The following is a 17,597-nucleotide window of genomic DNA, read 5'->3' on the forward strand; positions in this document are numbered from 1 at the left end:
TTCTGCTGCCTCCTTTGGGTTACCCCAAAGCCAACTCCTGGCGGGCGGGCGGGGCCGGGGAGACCGCTGCTTTCAGGACAGCTTCACTGGGGGGGGGGGGGGGGGAGTACTTAATAGCCTAACATTTTGGCTTAAAAATCGGGAGATAAAAATATCTCCCAAGAAACTGCACACTTCCCATCCCCGACTCATTTCCAAAGGCAGCAGAATGCCTCTATCTTGAGCAGCCTACACCAACTCATGCCCCATCTACTGATGTCACCTTTTTTTCTTTAAGCGACTCCTTTTCCAGAGGCTGCAGCAACCCCATTAACCCCCCCTGGTAAAGGAACAAAAGTCAGGGGCACGTCACCGCGGCGCTTCCTGCCCCTCACAAAACGCCCTGGCGATGAGGCTTTCGAGGGGTCGTTAGGTGATTTCTGTTTTGTGTGTGTGTGTGTGTTTGTCCCAAGACAAAGAGAGCCCTCCGTGGAGCCGTGAGGCGGTTAGTTCTCCGTGCTCTAGTCTCCCGCAAATCCCCGGGGTGGTGACAGTCACCGCGGTCTGGGCCGCGCGTGGGAACCGCCGCTCGCCGCGCGGCTCTGACCCGGGCGCGCGGGCCTCGGCGCCCCCGAGCGGGTGCGGGCCAGGCGCCCTCCCCGGGGCCTGCGGTGCCGCGTTCGCGAGGTCTCGGCCAACCTTCTACAGTGTTCCCAGATTTGAAACCCCGCGGCCGAGCTGGTTGGTGTGCTGCTGGAAGCTGGCGAGCGCCCGCGTTCAGAGGGGTTTCATTAGTTTCCGCAACGCGACAACTCGGCACGTTATTTAAAAGGGGGGGGGGGGATAATGGGGAAATAGATGATTTTAAATGTCCACGTCCGCTGCCTCGCTCCCCTTCTCCACCTTTTTCTTTCGACTCGTTTGTGGGAAATGGAAATTTTCTTCTCTTTGCTGGGACTATAAGGCGATTCGGGATCGCTTGCGCGAAATGAGCTAAAGTCACCGGCCAGCGGGACGACTGGGACCGAGTGCTGATGGCAGCCCTGGGGTGCGAGCCAAGGCCCGGCCCCCTTCACGTCCCGGGTAAGAGGAAGGAAGGAAGGAAGGGCCCTCCCCGGGGCGCGGAGGGTCTGCTCCGGGAGGAGCCCACTAGCCCGGTGCCGCGCGGCTTCGTGGAGCCCAGAGAGGTTCCCCGCTGCGGCCTCTGTTGCGGGATTTCGGTATTTGCATAGTGCAGCGATTTTTAGACCTGTTGCCACAAGAGGCACACCTGTGTGAAGCAAGAACTTTCAAAACATGCAATACAGTTTAACAGAACACACCTTTCTAAGAGATAAATATCCACAGCCTTATTGCAATTAGTACGTATTCACAACATTAAAATAACATGTGGGAATCAATATCAAGTATTTTTTTTCAAGCCACAGATTCACCCCAGAGTCACACTCTAAATTTCCCGGAACCATAAGCCATTAACATTTTTCTAAACAATCCGGCCCAACCAGAAATGAAGATAATTTCCAAACAGCAGGGCTACAATGTATGCTAGGGTCCTATAAAAACGTACCTCTGATTAGCATTTTCTTTGATTCTCCCACAGCCACTCCATCAACATAAGCAGAAACGTTATGTGTGCTTGTGCCACTCAGTTGTGGAAAGAGGTTCAGGGGATATTATTCAGATGTGAAGCTGTGGGGACCTATGGCTGGAAATGGGAATCCTTGTGAGTAAATGGGAGGTCAGAGCAGACGAGGCTTTTCTGCCCACCAGCTAGCCAGAGCAAGGATGAAGTAATAAAATACAGTTCCTGGTGGTGAAACCGAAGCTAGGTCCATGTAACCCTGCAGCTGGAGAAATAAACATGGAAAGCATGGTGGAGCTTAGAACAGGGTGTTCTGTGCATCGGCTCTTTCCAAGAAAAATTGGTGGATGAAACTCCTTGGCCTGAAATCCAAAGCCACCAACTTTGGCTCTGACCTTTAAGTCTTGATGGCTTTGAATCAGTCCTTCTGTATTAGGGTGTAAGCTGTCACTCTAGTTTAAAACTTTGTGGTTAATGAAATAAATCTTGTACAGATGTGCTTGGCCTCCTCGGTACGTGGTTCACTGGAACTTTGCTATAATGTAGAACATAATGGTTTTGCTTACAGTACATTCATAATGCCTCCTAAATTAAAACCACATTCCAGTGTCTGTTCTACCTCGATTCATTAGCCCGCAGAGTTAGTGTCCATCTTGACCTCTGTACCAGTGATGAAAAACTATATATATATGTGTGTGTGTATATATATATATATGTGCATGTATGTGTAGTTTTTCTTTTTTAAACACTGGATACATTGTGGACTTTTAATCAAAACTCCCTACTTGGGCGTTTTTGCATTGATTATACTGTGCTTTAAAAAACAAACAAACATGCAATATCTGACTATTTAGTAAAGGGCACTGGTCTCTTTTTCCTTATATTATCAAATTAAAAAATGACAACAGCCAACACAATAGCTATCTAGTGTGAATGAATCAAAATTATACCGTTTTTTGGTCAGATCGGCAAAAAATATATATATTTTTGTGGTGCGCCATATAATTTTAGCAATTAGTCTATGTGCGCCACGAGGTGAAAAAGGTTGAAACTCGCTGGCATAGCCCCTTAGCTCGGAACTCCGCGCAGGGTGGGGACACCGCGTGCCCGCGGGCGCTGGAGGGCGGGTGGGCAGCCCCCTCACCCCCGCTCCCCGACCACCCGCCCTGCACCTGGGTCGCCGGGGACGCTCGGCCAGGATCTCGGCGCCTCCTCCTTCCTGCCACCTCGGCACCGCGGCTCTTGAAAGCCGCAAGGTCTGGGTGGGTGGGCCGCAGCTCGGTCCGTGTAACCCGGCAGCCGGAGAAATAAACATGACGTGAATCCGGCTTTCCAGGAAAACGTTGGAGGCTTCGCCGTTTCTCACACTGACCGTTGGGAGCCGCGCGCTTAACTGACACTGGTGCGTCGGAGCGCGGAGGCGCCTGAGGTTCTGATCGCGGGCGCGGGGCCGGGCGCGGAGCACCCGGACGCGCGGGCCGCCACCCTGCCCCCCGCCAGCGAAAACAATGGGAATTCGCGGCATTTAAAGGGCAGGAGGATCGCGCCCCGTGGGACTACAGCTCTACGGAATTAAGGAAGGAATCCACAGGCTTTCGAGGCACGCACATTTAGAGGAGTGAATGCAAACACCTCAGTTAATCGAGGTCTCCGGGTATCCAGCCCTTTAGGGGGTTAATAATACCGCCCGAAGGGGCTTCCCACTGAAAACATTCCCGAAGCGTCCAGAACGTGCCCTGGTCCAGACAGGTGCAGAGCCTTTCGCGCGGCCACACCTCGGCCTCTACGGTCCAAAAAGGGCCGCTTAAAAGCCTAAGTGCTCAGGTCGTGAATGCCCGGGGGAGCCTGTCTGAAATGAGCGCCAGCGCGAAACCCGGGCACCGCGAGGCGGCCCGCGCCCTTCCAAAGAGCCGCGGTCCCGCGCGCCCCCTCCGCCCGCCGCGCCGGCCGCCCGCGCCCAATCAGCGCTCTCGCCGGGTCTGTGACGGCGCTCGGCCCCGCCCCCTGCGCGGTGATAAAAAGCCTCCGAGAAGCCCGCCCCGCCGAGATCAGCGAGCGGCCCCGCGCGCTGGCTCGCCCCGGAGTCCAGGTGCGCGGCTTTGCGTGCGGCTCGCAGCCCTGCTCGCACTGTCCCCACGGTCAGCCGCCGCTAGTTCCTCCCTCTCCTCAGCCCCCAGTGCGGCGCGGCCCCCGGCTCCTCCCCGCGTCCTCCCTCCTGGGCTGTCGCCCTCCCCCGCGGCGTTGGTCCGCTGGTCCGCAGGTGAGTGGCGGTGCAGCGCCCCTGTCTGGCGAGCTCGCCTTGCCGGGCCCGGCCGGTGCCGGAGGGGCGGCGGTCCCCCAAGACCCTCATTTCCCTGCAGGATGAAGAACCCAATGCTGGAGGCGGTGTCCCTCCTGCTGGAGAAGTTGTTCCTCATGTCCAACTTCAAGCTCTTCAGTTCGGGCGCCCCGGGTGAAGACAAGGCGAGGAGCAGTTTCCACGATATCAACTCCTTCCGCCGGGGCGACGTCCTGGAGGTGTCCCGGACCCACCTGACCCATTATGGCATCTACCTGGGCGACAACCGTGTCGCCCACATGATGCCCGACATCCTGTTGGCCCTGACCGAGGACCGGGGGCTCACGCAGAAGGTGGTCTCCAACAAGCGTCTCATCCTGGGCGTTATCGGCAGGGTGGCTAGCATCCGCGTGGACACGGTGGATGACTTCGCCTACGGAGCCGAAATCCTGGTCAACCACCTGGACAAGTCCCTCAAGAAGAAGGCCCTGCCCAACGAAGGGGTGGCGCTGAGGGCGGAGAAGCTGCTGGGCATCACCCCCTACAGCCTGCTGTGGAACAACTGCGAGCACTTCGTGACTTACTGCAGATACGGCACCGCCGTCAGCCCCCAGGCGGACAAGGTACAGCGTCTCACTCGGGGGCCGGGCGGGGACGCCCCACTCCCATCCCTAACCATTTCTCTCCCCTGGGATCAGGCCCGAGTTACGGATTGAGTAACGGAGGGTCTGGCGTCCCTAAGGGAGACAATGTGAGGAAATGGCCATGTGCCTTGCAGGGTCTCTCGAAAGGCGCGGCGAGGAGCGTGGCGGTGCCGGACCGCTGCCCATTCCGAGAGCGCTCCCGGGTCATTGCTGCAGAAGTCATCAGGGTGTCCACCCAGCGTAGTTGAAATGACAATCCGCCGTGTGCTTGCAGCTTTTCGCAAGAATTTCACCTGGAAGGAAGATGTCCAGAGTTTATATTTAATCCGTAACACTGTGTGCGAAGTGTGCACTTAAACTAAGGAAGCTTGCAGTGTTCACCCTCTGTAAGCAGCAGAGAGTGAATTCCCTTTGCTTAATATAAACTATCAAAATTCCCAGTAAGAAGACCTCCCCAGTAGATCTCTTACTCTTGTGTCTGGGCTTCAGACACGTCTTTTCCTTGGTGTTTTGAAATTTTTATATTGGCTTTAATCCCCATGTAGACTCCCTCATTGTTAAGCATCCTTTATCCATTAGCCCCAAAGATGGGTTAGGTTGTTTATGGATCTCCTAGAGATCAAAACAATTGGTTTTCAAGAAGAGCCATTTAATTGTTGGAAGGTAATTTTAATGTGTGAAGTAAAAAAAAAAAAAATCAGAATTTAAGATGGTTAAATTAGCCACAAGTCCAAGGGGGGGAGGGGAGAATAGGAATGCTTAGTTCCTTTCAAAACCTCTTAACTTTTACAAATAGCTAACATTTTGAAGAATGCCTGCAACTTCATTTGCAATTAGAAGCTTTCTCAGCCTATCCTGTGGTTAAAGAGGCATTGTTCATGTTCACTCTTAACAATGGAAACCCAGGTAATCACAAAATGACCTGCACGTTTGACTCTTCTTATTTATTTATTTATTTATTTATTTATTTATTTTTAAATATATCTTTATTGATTTCAGAGAGAGGAAAGGAGAGAGAGAGAGAGAATCAATGATGAGAGAGTCATTGATCGCCTGCCTCCTGCACACCCCCGACTGGGGATCGAGCCCGCAACCCAGGCATGTGCCTGACCGGGAATCGAACCCTGATCGCCTGGATCCTAGGTTGATGCTTAACCGCCGAGCCACGCCTGGCCGTTGACTCTTCTTTATGTTTAGATATTTTGGGGACCAAAATAATCTGAGTCCGTTTAACTGATATTTTTTATTGCTCTATATTTTGATTTAATTTTTGACCCATGTGGGAAATCTTTCCTCTGTGGCAGAGCATGAAAGTATTATGCTTTTATACATCAGTATATCAAACTCCTCATGATTATTAATAGAGCCACAACAGACTCAATCTAGGAATGCTTTCATAGGTAAATTAAAATACAGTTAGAGCACTGTGCAGTGATTCCAGAACCACAGCTCCAGGCCTGTTTAAAAATGAACTTCACCACATTTACAAACATGGGCTCCAAAAATGTACAAAAGGAAACATGCCAGATTTACTTAGGAACGAAGCAAATGATTTCTCCAAGGAAACAGTATTTCTATCTTGTAATTAGGAGTTAACCTTCTCGTGGAACACATATAGCTCTGTATTATATATTTCTACAGAAAAACAGTACAAGTACTTTTTTAAGGTAGTAAGATATTTAATCTGTATAAATAAATAGTTGGAGTAGTTTTTCATCTTTGGAAACTTCGTAGAGTTTTACAGAAATAGAGAAGGGTTTTAATTGCTGTTGCTGCATAGCATCTCTTGTGAAACTTGAGTTTTTGTCTTCACTTTGAATGGTCTAACAGTCTGGCCACAGAGTAGACTTCCTGGGGGGGAAAAAAATCCCCATCCCAATTTTTCTATTTCTCAGAACTGCTTATTGGACATGCTCTGTGAGAAGTAGATCATTAATGCTAAAGAAGGACTGGTTTCTACTTTCCAGAAACAATGAGGAATTATTTGGTTCTGGATCTCATTTTTGAATTCTCCTTTATGTACAACTATTACCAGCTTAACATGAGAATTGCAAAGTTGTCTCTTAAACTTGAGTTAGAAAGTTAACAAGTTATTATATCACCACACTTTAGAATGGTTAATTGTAGGAATTGAATTCACCAATAATAATGGACAATGTATTTATTTGAGATTAGAGATCTCTTTGCTCATCTAATATTAGAATATATTGTTATTGATAGACAATTTAATGCTTTTAACGTTTAGTCCTAAATTTTTATGTGGTCACATTCTCTGTACTTTTCTATCAAAGTATTTACAAAGGCAACTCCATTATTAACCCATTTTCCAAAGGTGTTATTTCAGCGGGCTGTCACAGGATGTGGATTCAAGAAACTGAACTTTCAACATTTAAATTCTTTCAGAAGTTCTAAGAGAAATTCTAGTTCTTCTGGTAGACACAAAATAGCTGGGAAAATTGTTCTTTATTACTTAGCATATGTGATTTTTCTCAGGCTTAGTCACCTTTTCTGACATTCTTAAATTTTATTTTCCAGTTTTGTGAGAATTTGAAGATAATTATTCGTGATCAGAGAAGTGTTCTTGCTTCGGCACTCTTGGGATTGGCATCTATAATCTGTCTGGGCTTGGCATCATATACTACTCTTCCTGCAATTTTTATTCCATTCTGCTTATGGATGGCTGGCTAACTTCACATCCTCGTGTCAGTGTGTGTATTTTGTGTGTAAATTTGTTTATATTTATAGAGCACAAATCAGTATAAGCATCGTCGAGAAAAATGTGACCTGTAACATTGTGTTCTGGATAAAAATGTGATTAAGAATCACACAAAGTGCTTACTGTGTAAGCCCAAGAACAAGGCTTTCTGAATCTTCCTCAGGCAGTTCCATTTTAAAGCACTGTGCAAATCTTGGAAACCTGACAACTTGTGATAGAATTCATCATTACAAGAAAACCAGCCTCTAAGATGATGGCCACAGGAGATTTTTTTTCCTCCTGTAATCATTGCTCTTCTCTGTTAGGCCAGAATCTGAAGATCAGAAGACTTACTGAATGAAGATCACCAACTTCATTGTAAATTTATCCTGTTTCATTGAAAACTTACATTAAACTGAAAGAATTTCCCTTGTTCAGATGAAAACATGTTTGATGATTGGCCAAAAAAAAAAAAAAAAAAAATTTCCTCAATCTTTTTTTCATGTATTATAATTCCCAATGAGTCAAGAATACTTCATTAGTTGAAACCATATTAGCAAAATTAAGGTTTACTGATAAAGTGACTGGCCAGAACTATAGGAATCTGTGTTTTCCTGCAGAAATAGTTACTATAATATTAGTTGAACAATTTGATATAGCTTTACTTAATAGGAAGCCTAGCATCCTTTTTCCCCCCTTTATGTGTCACTGTGGTTACTTTAAACCACTCTGAGAGGTAAATGGGTATAGGATTGAAATAATTTGGATACTTGGGATGTATATGTACCAATTAAATATGCAGATATCCACATACACTCAGACTGATGACAAATTAAGTTTGTTAACTGCTTTATTATCATACCACTGTGGTTATTATAGAGCATTTGTAGAGGTGAATGCTATAGCAAGTTTAGTCCATTTTCTTATGCCTTTGCCTGTGGTGTGACTTGCATACATGACATTGGATGGTTTAGCTTTTAGAGCACTTAGTAATGTACTGTATAATTTTTAAAAGCCCTCAGATTTGTTTTCTAGTCATTTTCTCCCAATTTCATTGGCAAGTAAGTATAGCTTACATCCTTAAAAGAAGAATGCCATATAAGCCCCAAACAAGTAGGACCAAAGGAAATAACCGTTTGTTATTTGTAAGCGTCTTAGTACCGCCAGCCATGTAAATTGATTATACTGAGGCTGTTTTAATATTTAGTTGAGATGTACTGGTGTTAAAGCAAGCATTCAAGTACTTTTCCAAAATTAACAAATTCTGAAGTTAAGCTAAAAGCTAGACTTCCATTTCAAGTATTAAAGTTATTTTATAAACTACCAAGAATCAAAATAGTAAGTCACATAATGAGTGGTATGAGGAGGGTGGGATCAGTCACTCAGTGATCCAACCAGAACTAATTTAAGAGCAGATTTTAGTAACTGATATTTTATCACCACTAATTTACCCACAACAAATTCAGTTGGAGTTTAATTTTGTGTTTAATCATTTAAATATTTTGAATAATTAAAACATAAAATGGTAACACCACAGAATAAAGTTGTTCTATGGGCCTATTCTGACTACTTAAAATTATTTTAAGTACACATAACAGCAACCATGAGCCCTGGCTGGTGTGGCTCAGTTGGTTGGGAGTCCCATGTACTAAAAGGTTGCAGGTTCCATTCCCAGTCTGGACATGCCCTGGTGCAGGCTCGATTCCCTGTAGAGGACATGCAGGAGGCAGCCAATTGATGTTTCTCTCCCTTCCTCTCTCTCAAAATCAATAAACTATTCTTTAAAGAAAAAACAACCACGGTGAGAAATGCATTATATTACTGTTTTTTCACTTAGTGTATATTACCCTTGTAGCAATTGTTTAAATCCATTTTTTTAAAATATGGTGTCCTAATAAATAACACCTTTTTGTAGACTTTAGTATTGCAAGTTGCAAAAACCACTGTCTGATGTTAAATCTTTGTTCAAAGGTAATAATCCCTGATTGAATGCCAAGGGAAGTACTTAAGGTTGTAATTAATATAATTAGGCTTGACTCACTTCACATCCTTAAAGCAGGATTCAATTCATCACTCACTTGAGTGCTCACTATATGCCAGGCACTGACCTGTTTCAATGTCATGGTCTAGAATTAATCATTTTTAACTATTCATATTAAAGTGTACACAGTGCTATGGGAATACAGGGAAAGAAGACATTAAATTGTCAGATAAATCTCTCTGAAGGAGGCAATGCCAGCATTGAGGTGAGAAACAGTAAGAGGTGATCTTATTACACCAATGTGTTGTTTCACAATTTAGGGGAAGAGGGAACTGGAGGAAGGTTTTATTTACTAAATGTTCCACAATACTAGAATTTGTTGAACTTCAGAGAAAACGAGAGTTTTTGTTTTGTTGGCTCAGCATGATTAGTTGCTTAACTAAGTAGAAAAAAGTGGAAATATCCCTGATTGTGGTTGAGGAAGAAATCCTAAACCATTAATATGTCTTGTAATGAATTTCTAGATGGCATCATCAGTTAAGATTCATCCTTATGGTCCTGCCATATATGATCTCATATATTTCTAAACTTCTCACTTATGAAATGGTAATCAGGTAGTATCTGAGGCAGCTTCTTGATGCTTATTTTGTTCTTTGCCACACCCAGGTGAAGGTCAAACAGGACTCATGGGGCTAAGGTGAAATAATGCAAGAGTCAGGTACTATGCAGGTGTTTGGGATGAAAAGGTCCATGATGGACCTTTTTCCCAAAGTTTATGGCCACGTGGATATAGAAGCATTAAGACTTGACACAATAGCTGAAAAAGAAGTGGGTGGTTTTAACTGATGAGGCCAAAATTATAGGGACTATATATTGAGACTTGGAAAACTGAGGTGTTTTTTAATGGACAGATTTGGGCAGAACATTTTACACAATGGGAACAGCATGAGCAAATGCATGAAAACTGCCCACAACATGCCTAGCACATAAGTGTGAGGTAGTCTATTAGTTGACTTGAAAGCATGAAACTGCAGGGGGCATTTGGGTAAATGCAAGTGGTTCAGAGGCTAGAGCAGGGAAAGGCTAATGAAATGTGGGAAAGGAAAAAATCAGGCAGTGCAAGTCTTGTGTAGACCAAAAAAATGTGGACTTTATGAAGAGGCAATGAAGATTTGGGGTTCAGAAAGGAACTCCCAAAAGCATGAAGGAAGGATGGGGGCATGGGGCAAGTCAGGGCAAGGGGATCTATTAGGACACTAGCTATGGTCCTAAATATCTCAAATAAAGGCCTGTAATTGTGAGGGTGGAGAGCAAATATGTCAAGAAAGTGTCAACAGACTTCAGCCAAATCCTTATGTTTGAGTAATTTATCAGAGAGGAGTCATGCATCATTTCCCGTCAGTCAGAAAGTTGGTTCCTGAAAAATATATTAATATGGTGACTGTGTGTATATTGGATATTCCAGATCTTTGTTCTGCTAGATATATTTCTAAGGACAAGCAAATATATAAGGATTTGTTGTTTAAAAAATTAATTTTTCAGAATATGGTTATACTTATTTTTCCATTTTCTATTTCATATTACTACTGTCAAATAGAAAAAAATGTTTTCCCGCAATATCAAATTTATAATGGAAAACTCTTGTTATAGATGAGAAGCATATAAAAAATGATAGTTGCCAATCTTCTGTTTTCTATGATCTACTTAGAAAATTTAACCAGACCTAGATCTATCAGTTCAACTGATTTTATATTTGATATACATACATGTGTGTTAAATAAAATCAATTTTACATACTGTCCTCTATATTTGAAATTAAAACTTTATGTGGATCTGCTTTCAGACTGATATGGTCTATGTTATTTACATCTTGAAGCCTACCTTGATTATGCAAAAAGGATTCTGTGCAACTTAATTTACAAACCCCTTCTCCATTCCACAAAATAAAGCAACAAGAAATAATTAGAGCCCGGGACATGGACCCTCTAACCAGTTGTGTAATGCCACCAAGGCAGCCTTACCCTGGCCATGGGTGAGGTAGAGATGAGGTATGAGTAGAAGCGAATCCCAGGGCCAGACTTGATGGGCACTCACAGCATTGCAAAGAACACAGAAGTTACTGAGCTATATGTTTAAACATCTAACTACAATTCAGATGTGAAAAATTAGGCACAGAGGTTGAGATACTTTGTGATTATGCAAATAATCAGAGCCAGAACTTAATTCCAGCTTTCTTCCCACCATACAACATTGGCTCCCTGAAGTCTCCCATTAACTGGACAAAGTTTCCCACAATGAATGTATTAATTTCTTGGAGACCTCCAAGCAGGACCACACAAGAATAAACTATTTAGAATCCCAGTCCTGTAGTTGCTTAGTCTAATGAGGGGAAAAAATGGCAAGTAAATAGATTTAAAAACAATGAAAGGTCACATATTAGGCCAGGTACCTTCAGATTAGGTGATAACGTGAGGCCAGTCAGTTGTGGCCAAGTCGAACAAGCACATGCAAGGCACAGTGACTTACTCTAAAAGAGCTCCTTCAATTGATTTTCCTTTGAAAATGGCTATCAGTTTCAGCTTAAATGGGAGGTAAATATCTGATTATCACCTTAGCTCATTTCCAACAATGTAGAGAATGAACTAGATGAGATATAACTTAAAGGACATAAGCTCTATTACCAAAATGTAGGGGAGAAATGAGGACTAGCTGTAAGTCAATGGCAGGGGCTATGGAGAGGTGAGAAAGAGGGAGGCTGTTTCACACGGTCTGGCTGGATGAATGTGTGTGAATGCCTTAGCTTCTCCTCTCCTCTCACCCTCCAATCTCCTATGAGGGCCTCACACTAGCCACCTGAGCCAGAAACCAGCCGACAGGAGAGCCTGGGAAACAGCCCCCCCGGAAAGGCAAGAAATGTACCTCAGGGAGAACAGGCCGAGCCTGGGCACCAGGATAAGTGCTCTGGTTGTATTGTCATACTGGTGAATTTAGGAAGTGGGCCCTGGGAGAAGTAGGTTGAACCTGGTTTGGGATATATAAACTTTGAGTATCCCAGGGTCTCACAGGTAGAAATATAGACAATTGGAGTCTCACGCCTAAGACAGAGCTCAGGGATGGGAATATATTTGGGAATTATAATAGTGGCTGTTGAAGCCAAGGAAATGGATTAAACCATATTGGAGGAGTCTATGAAAATTTTTTTTTAAATGTAAAGATGGAAAATTAGGGTCACAAGAGACAGGAAGAAAGATTCAGAACAGTTCCAGAAAAGAATGAAGAATAGTGGTACTAAAGTTTAGAGCAGACCAGGAGACACTGTGAGAAAGCCCAGGAGTGGGTTTTGAAGGTAAGAGTATGAATAATATTAAGATATAAAAGAGCGATAAGGACTGAATAGTGTTCCCCTTGGGTTTGACAAATACGACTGCCAGTGATCTTGAACTGACCGACTAATGCTAGGTATTAGTGCTAAGAAGGTTGAGGAAGAAGGCAGATTGTGGGTTGAAATGTAAATGTACATGAGTGTGGGCCTCTTTTTACAAAGTTTGGTGGGGAAAAAAGGCTAAACGACTCGGAAAACTATTTATCTAACAACTGTTTTCACTTCAGCATTCTTTGGAATGGAACATACTGTGAACAGTTTTATGCCTCATTTAGAAGCATACATCATAATTTTCGCAATTCTTTTTTGAGAGACAAACACTCGGTGATATCAGAACCCCACTTTTCTTTGAGAAGACTGATTACTATCAGAGGTCAGTCAAATCAATGACTGATTCAGTTCTCAAATTTATCGCCTTCTTGGAAAAGAACACATATTCAGATGGAAATTCTAATAGGTTCAGGGGAAGTGAGACAGGATAGAAATTTAAAAAAAATTAACCGTACTGCATAGACTCTAGAGTCTTGGGCTCTCATTCAAACAACCCGTTGAGAAATGACCATTTCTTCCCTTTCACAGAATGATGGAGCAGAGAGATCAAGACACAGTGCAAGATTCAAATGCTTTGGGACCTTTTTCAGTAGCATAACCTCATAAGTACTTCAATTCTCTATAACTAAAATATTCATGAAAAAATCATAATGGAAGATTAAAAAATCCAAGTGGCTAACATGTCCAAAGAAAATTGCACAAAATAATGATTTCTTATTCCTTTGTCCTATATTGACCACAATATATGTAAAAGTTTGAGACCATTTTATCTGCTACTTGACGGAATCACCTATCCTTTAAAGAAGAATGTTAGTATTCCTGAGAAGATCTCCTTGCTTATATTGAGTCAAACAATGAGCCGAAATTCCAAAATTTAACAGATAAACAGCTCTCGTCTGTTAAGCCTGGCTCAGCCCATAGTTGCCCCCAAGGATCTGCTCAGGCAGAAGAATCAGAGCTTTAAGCTCTATATTGGTCCAGACACCTGATCTGACCAGGTGTCTCACTGCTGGGTGGGAACAAAAAGTTAGCAATTGCTAAATGCTTGAGCAACATGAAAGTTTATTTTCTCCCCAAGACTCCCCCTAACTCTTCTCTCCTCCATTCACCTCTCCATAGGCATCTCTCTCCACTTCACCTCTGGCAAGCCACAGACAACTGCCAGGGAATTTAACAATGGTAAATATTTCACTTTCCACCATGCCTAATGTTTCCTGGACGAGGACTTTATGGGACAATAACAACTGAGACAATGATTTTTAAAACTATAAAGGAATTTCAGACATAGGCAAGCTGGGAGAAAATGTGACAATGAAGGGGATAAATGGCTTTACAGCGCCACAGCAGGGTCTGAGGGATGAGCTCGTCCGTAGGCGAACAGCTGCGCAGCCCCTGCGTCCCGCTGCTGCGGGGGCCGCCCCCCCTCCTTGGGCAGCTCAGATGGCTCCTCTTTGCTAGTGCTCGTTCTCCTAACCACTCTGGAACCAAGTAGAGATCTTTTCTCAAAAGAGATTTTGAGAAAATGTAGTTTTTGCATGTATTCTCTACATACCTGAGGGATAGGTGGAGAAACGACTTTCTTTTAGAGCAGAAATTCTCTGAATATGGCCCTTTTCCTGGTTCCTGTCAGGCCTCATGCTGACCCCCAATGGTGTGTGTGTGTTGTGTGTGTGTGTGTGCATTCAGTGATTTTCCTAAATATTTGGAAATAGTAATCCATATATAATAATACAGCAATATTAGCCCACTAAAATTTTTTATTAACACTCACTCCTCATTTTCTGGCATTCTCAATAAATGAGAGTATTCTTTTCAAGGTATGCATTCCATTAGGCTTATCTGCCTCCATCAAATAAACTGCTATTTTTTTAAACCTTAATTTCAGGCAATTATAAGTTTTACCTTATTCTGATATTCCATAGTACTGTTCCTTACTGAGCACTGCATTGGCCACCTGCATCAGAATCATTCAGAAAACCTGTTAAAATTGCAGGTTCTTGGGCAGCATTCCACATGCAATGGAGCAGTGATTACTAGCTGAATATCAAAACATCATTGTCCCTTTCTTCTTTAGTAACATGATCCTTATTTAGTTGGGGTCAGCAATACACCTATTAGAATACTACATTTCCTGGCCTTCTTTTCCATGTGACAATGTTCTGAGCAATCTAATGAAAGCAGAAGTGTTGTGTAGGAATCTCAGGAACACCCCTTGAAAGGGAAGGAGTGCACTTTTTCTTTCACCATTTCTGTTGCTGCCAGTCTGGAAGCAGACACATGGCTAGAGTGCCAGCAGCCATCCTGAATTATGAGGTGACTTTGTGGGTGGAAGCCAGGCACCTAGGGTGGTGAAGCAGGAAGAAGGAACCTTGGATCCCTGTGGTGACACCATATCAGATTTGGACTGTCTTTCTCCAGAGGAAATAAGCTGCTAATTTCTTCAGGCAGTTGGAGTTATTTTATTTAGAATGTTCTTTTCTATGCAGTTGACCTAATCCCACTTGAACATACTGATTCTAAATTCTGTGGGGGGTCTTGAAAATCTGCATTTTTAAACAGCCACCTAAAATAATTCTTGAACACAATCAAATTCAGGAATAACTACTTTACAATGATTTATCGGGCCAACCAAAGATATGGATTGTGTACATTATACTTTTGCTTGTATTGTCCAGGGTTTAATACCATGACAAACAATAGGAGACAGTCCATTAAAGTCTACAGAATAATAAATGGGTAAGGAAAGTCTATTGTTTTACTCCTAATTTTCTTCTTTTGGCTACCAGAGATATTTCTTGACTGTGGAGAGTCTTAAGAAATACTTGGAAGATAAAGTTTTTTCTTCTGCTTTGAAAGTCCTAAGGAAGCCACTACACCACACCACGAGCAGTAAATGACACCAGTTTCTCCAATGTGGTGGCTTTTCTGCTTCTGGAGTCCCTTCCAGAGTTTGTTATCAGGATAGCATGAGTCCCATAGTCCTATTCAGTCCTTCAGGGTTGCTAGCCTCATGGGGAGTAAAACCAGTTCTAAACACAAAGCAATTAAATGCTTCTTAATGATATGCGTGTGTGGACAATATGGACACACACAAATTATTTTATGAAAAAAGCAAATTTCCAAGTTTCTGACTAGATGATAAAACATCTGTGAAACTTTATTACATACATTCTTTTTTTTTTTTTTTTTAATATATCTTTATTGATTTCAGAGAGAGGAAAGGAGAGGGAGAGATAGAAACATCAATGATGAGAGTCACTGATTGAGCCCGCAACCCAGGCCAGGAACTGAACCCCGATCGCCTGGATCCTAGGTGCTCAACTGCTGAGCCACGCCCAGCTGGGCTAGAGGACTATTTTTAAATAACTAAATATACTAGAACATCTGTAACAAATTTCAGAGTGAGATTTTGTTTTTAAATGCTAGGACCTTTTTCAATGTCATCTAGAAATTCAGTGAGGCTAGTCTTATATTCATTGGAGCAGCATTTTCCAACAACTGTTCAATAGGTGTTGCTCGGGTTATAAATAGGCACTGTATGAACCCATTGGGTGATTAAATAAGTTTGCTGAGCTTTGGGTTAAACAGAATTAAATAGGACATCTCTGAACTTTTATTAGCTATTGTGCACTGAAAATTTCTAAGAAGGGATATGTGGTGTTTTTAAAATTAGTTTGATCACATAACTATTTATTTCAAGGAACATTTTCTGGTTGAAGCATTGTACTGAACACAGTTTGAGAATTCAAGGATAATTCAATTCTCTAATGTAGAGAATATAGGTATCTTTATAAATAAGGAGGCATGCAAGGAGTAGTTTGGAGAGAGGAACGGGATGACTATGAGGTGGATGCTATACTAGACACTTTACATTTAATATTCATGGTAGTTACTGATGCTGTTCAGCAAAAATGCAGGTGCCATGTTCTGGGTACCTAGGAATATACCTCCAAGATCCCCTTTGTTGATGGCACTGTGCAAACAGTTTCAACTAATGATGTGTGATTGGAAAGGACATGGGTCAGTTTAGAATCTGGCATGTAATTGTCCATCTGAAATGGTCCAGAGCTCTCCTTTCCCTCTGCCGTGGCCACTTGCAATGTAACAGCTACTGATGCTCCATCATTCTGGGTTCCTGAGTAAAGATCTGAGGAATGGGTGGAAAGCCACAGCTACTGTAGCCCAAGAGAGAAATAAATCTTTGTTATTTTAAGCTGAGATTTCTGGGGTTGCTTATTATTGCAGTACAATCTAGTCAATCCTGACTGATAAGTATTTTATTTAATCTAGACAACCAACATACAAGGCAGAAAATATTGTTATAAATGCAATTAATGTGAAAATGGAGACTTTGGGTGGCTAAATAATTTGCATCCAAACTCACAATGCCAGTATTTAAACTGTCTCATTCCAAAGCCCACTGTACTTCCACCTTGTCCCTCTGACAGAAAAAAAAATGTTTTGAAATATTTCATTAAACTTCCTAAAGTGCTTAGAAATCAGTAGGTGTTAGACAAATATTTGTTGAACAATATTGTCCATACCCTTGAACTACTCTGGGGTTAATGAAAGGATAGTCTTCTACTGTGCCAGCTAAGTACACACCTAGAGACTAAAAAGAAGGCTGACTATAAAATTTTCTTTGGGGTCTGCAAGGGTTTCAGCTTTACCATAATTTCAAATCAAGAGATAAATAAACAGAGCGGCATAAATTGTCCAAAAGCTAATTCTGGAGTCAAATTTCTACCAGTTTCAAAAGACTTTAGTATAACTTCTCTAAACCCTGACATTATGAAAGTAACTGCACTCATATTTTGAAAATAAGTACACTAAGTTTTCTATGGAAGTAGGTAGATGGAGATAACGTCTTTCTACATATTAGTAATTTGGGAAATCATTTAGAAATTACTTTCATTAGGCCACTTTAAGAATTCAAACTTGAGAGGAAAATAAGCTATCGCTAAATTTTTAAATCTTTTATTCATTCCTTCATTCATTTTACAAA

General features: G+C 42.6%; 1 protein-coding gene across 1 annotated transcript; it reads left to right on the forward strand.

Annotated features, from left to right (window-relative positions):
- The first annotated feature begins 3,775 nt into the window (after positions 1 to 3,775).
- Positions 3,776 to 8,690, forward strand: LRAT (lecithin retinol acyltransferase). Its single transcript, XM_087816518.1, has 2 exons — positions 3,776 to 4,462; positions 7,019 to 8,690. Exons 1-2 carry the CDS (start codon positions 3,923 to 3,925, stop codon positions 7,169 to 7,171), a joined length of 693 nt encoding a protein of 230 aa, XP_087672644.1. The 5' UTR covers positions 3,776 to 3,922; the 3' UTR covers positions 7,172 to 8,690.
- Positions 8,691 to 17,597: the final 8,907 nt, after the last annotated feature.

The sequence above is a fragment of the Miniopterus natalensis genome, chromosome 4 (assembly GCF_054644295.1).
Source record: "Miniopterus natalensis isolate mMinNat1 chromosome 4, mMinNat1.hap1, whole genome shotgun sequence".
Classification (NCBI taxonomy): domain Eukaryota; kingdom Metazoa; phylum Chordata; class Mammalia; order Chiroptera; family Miniopteridae; genus Miniopterus; species Miniopterus natalensis.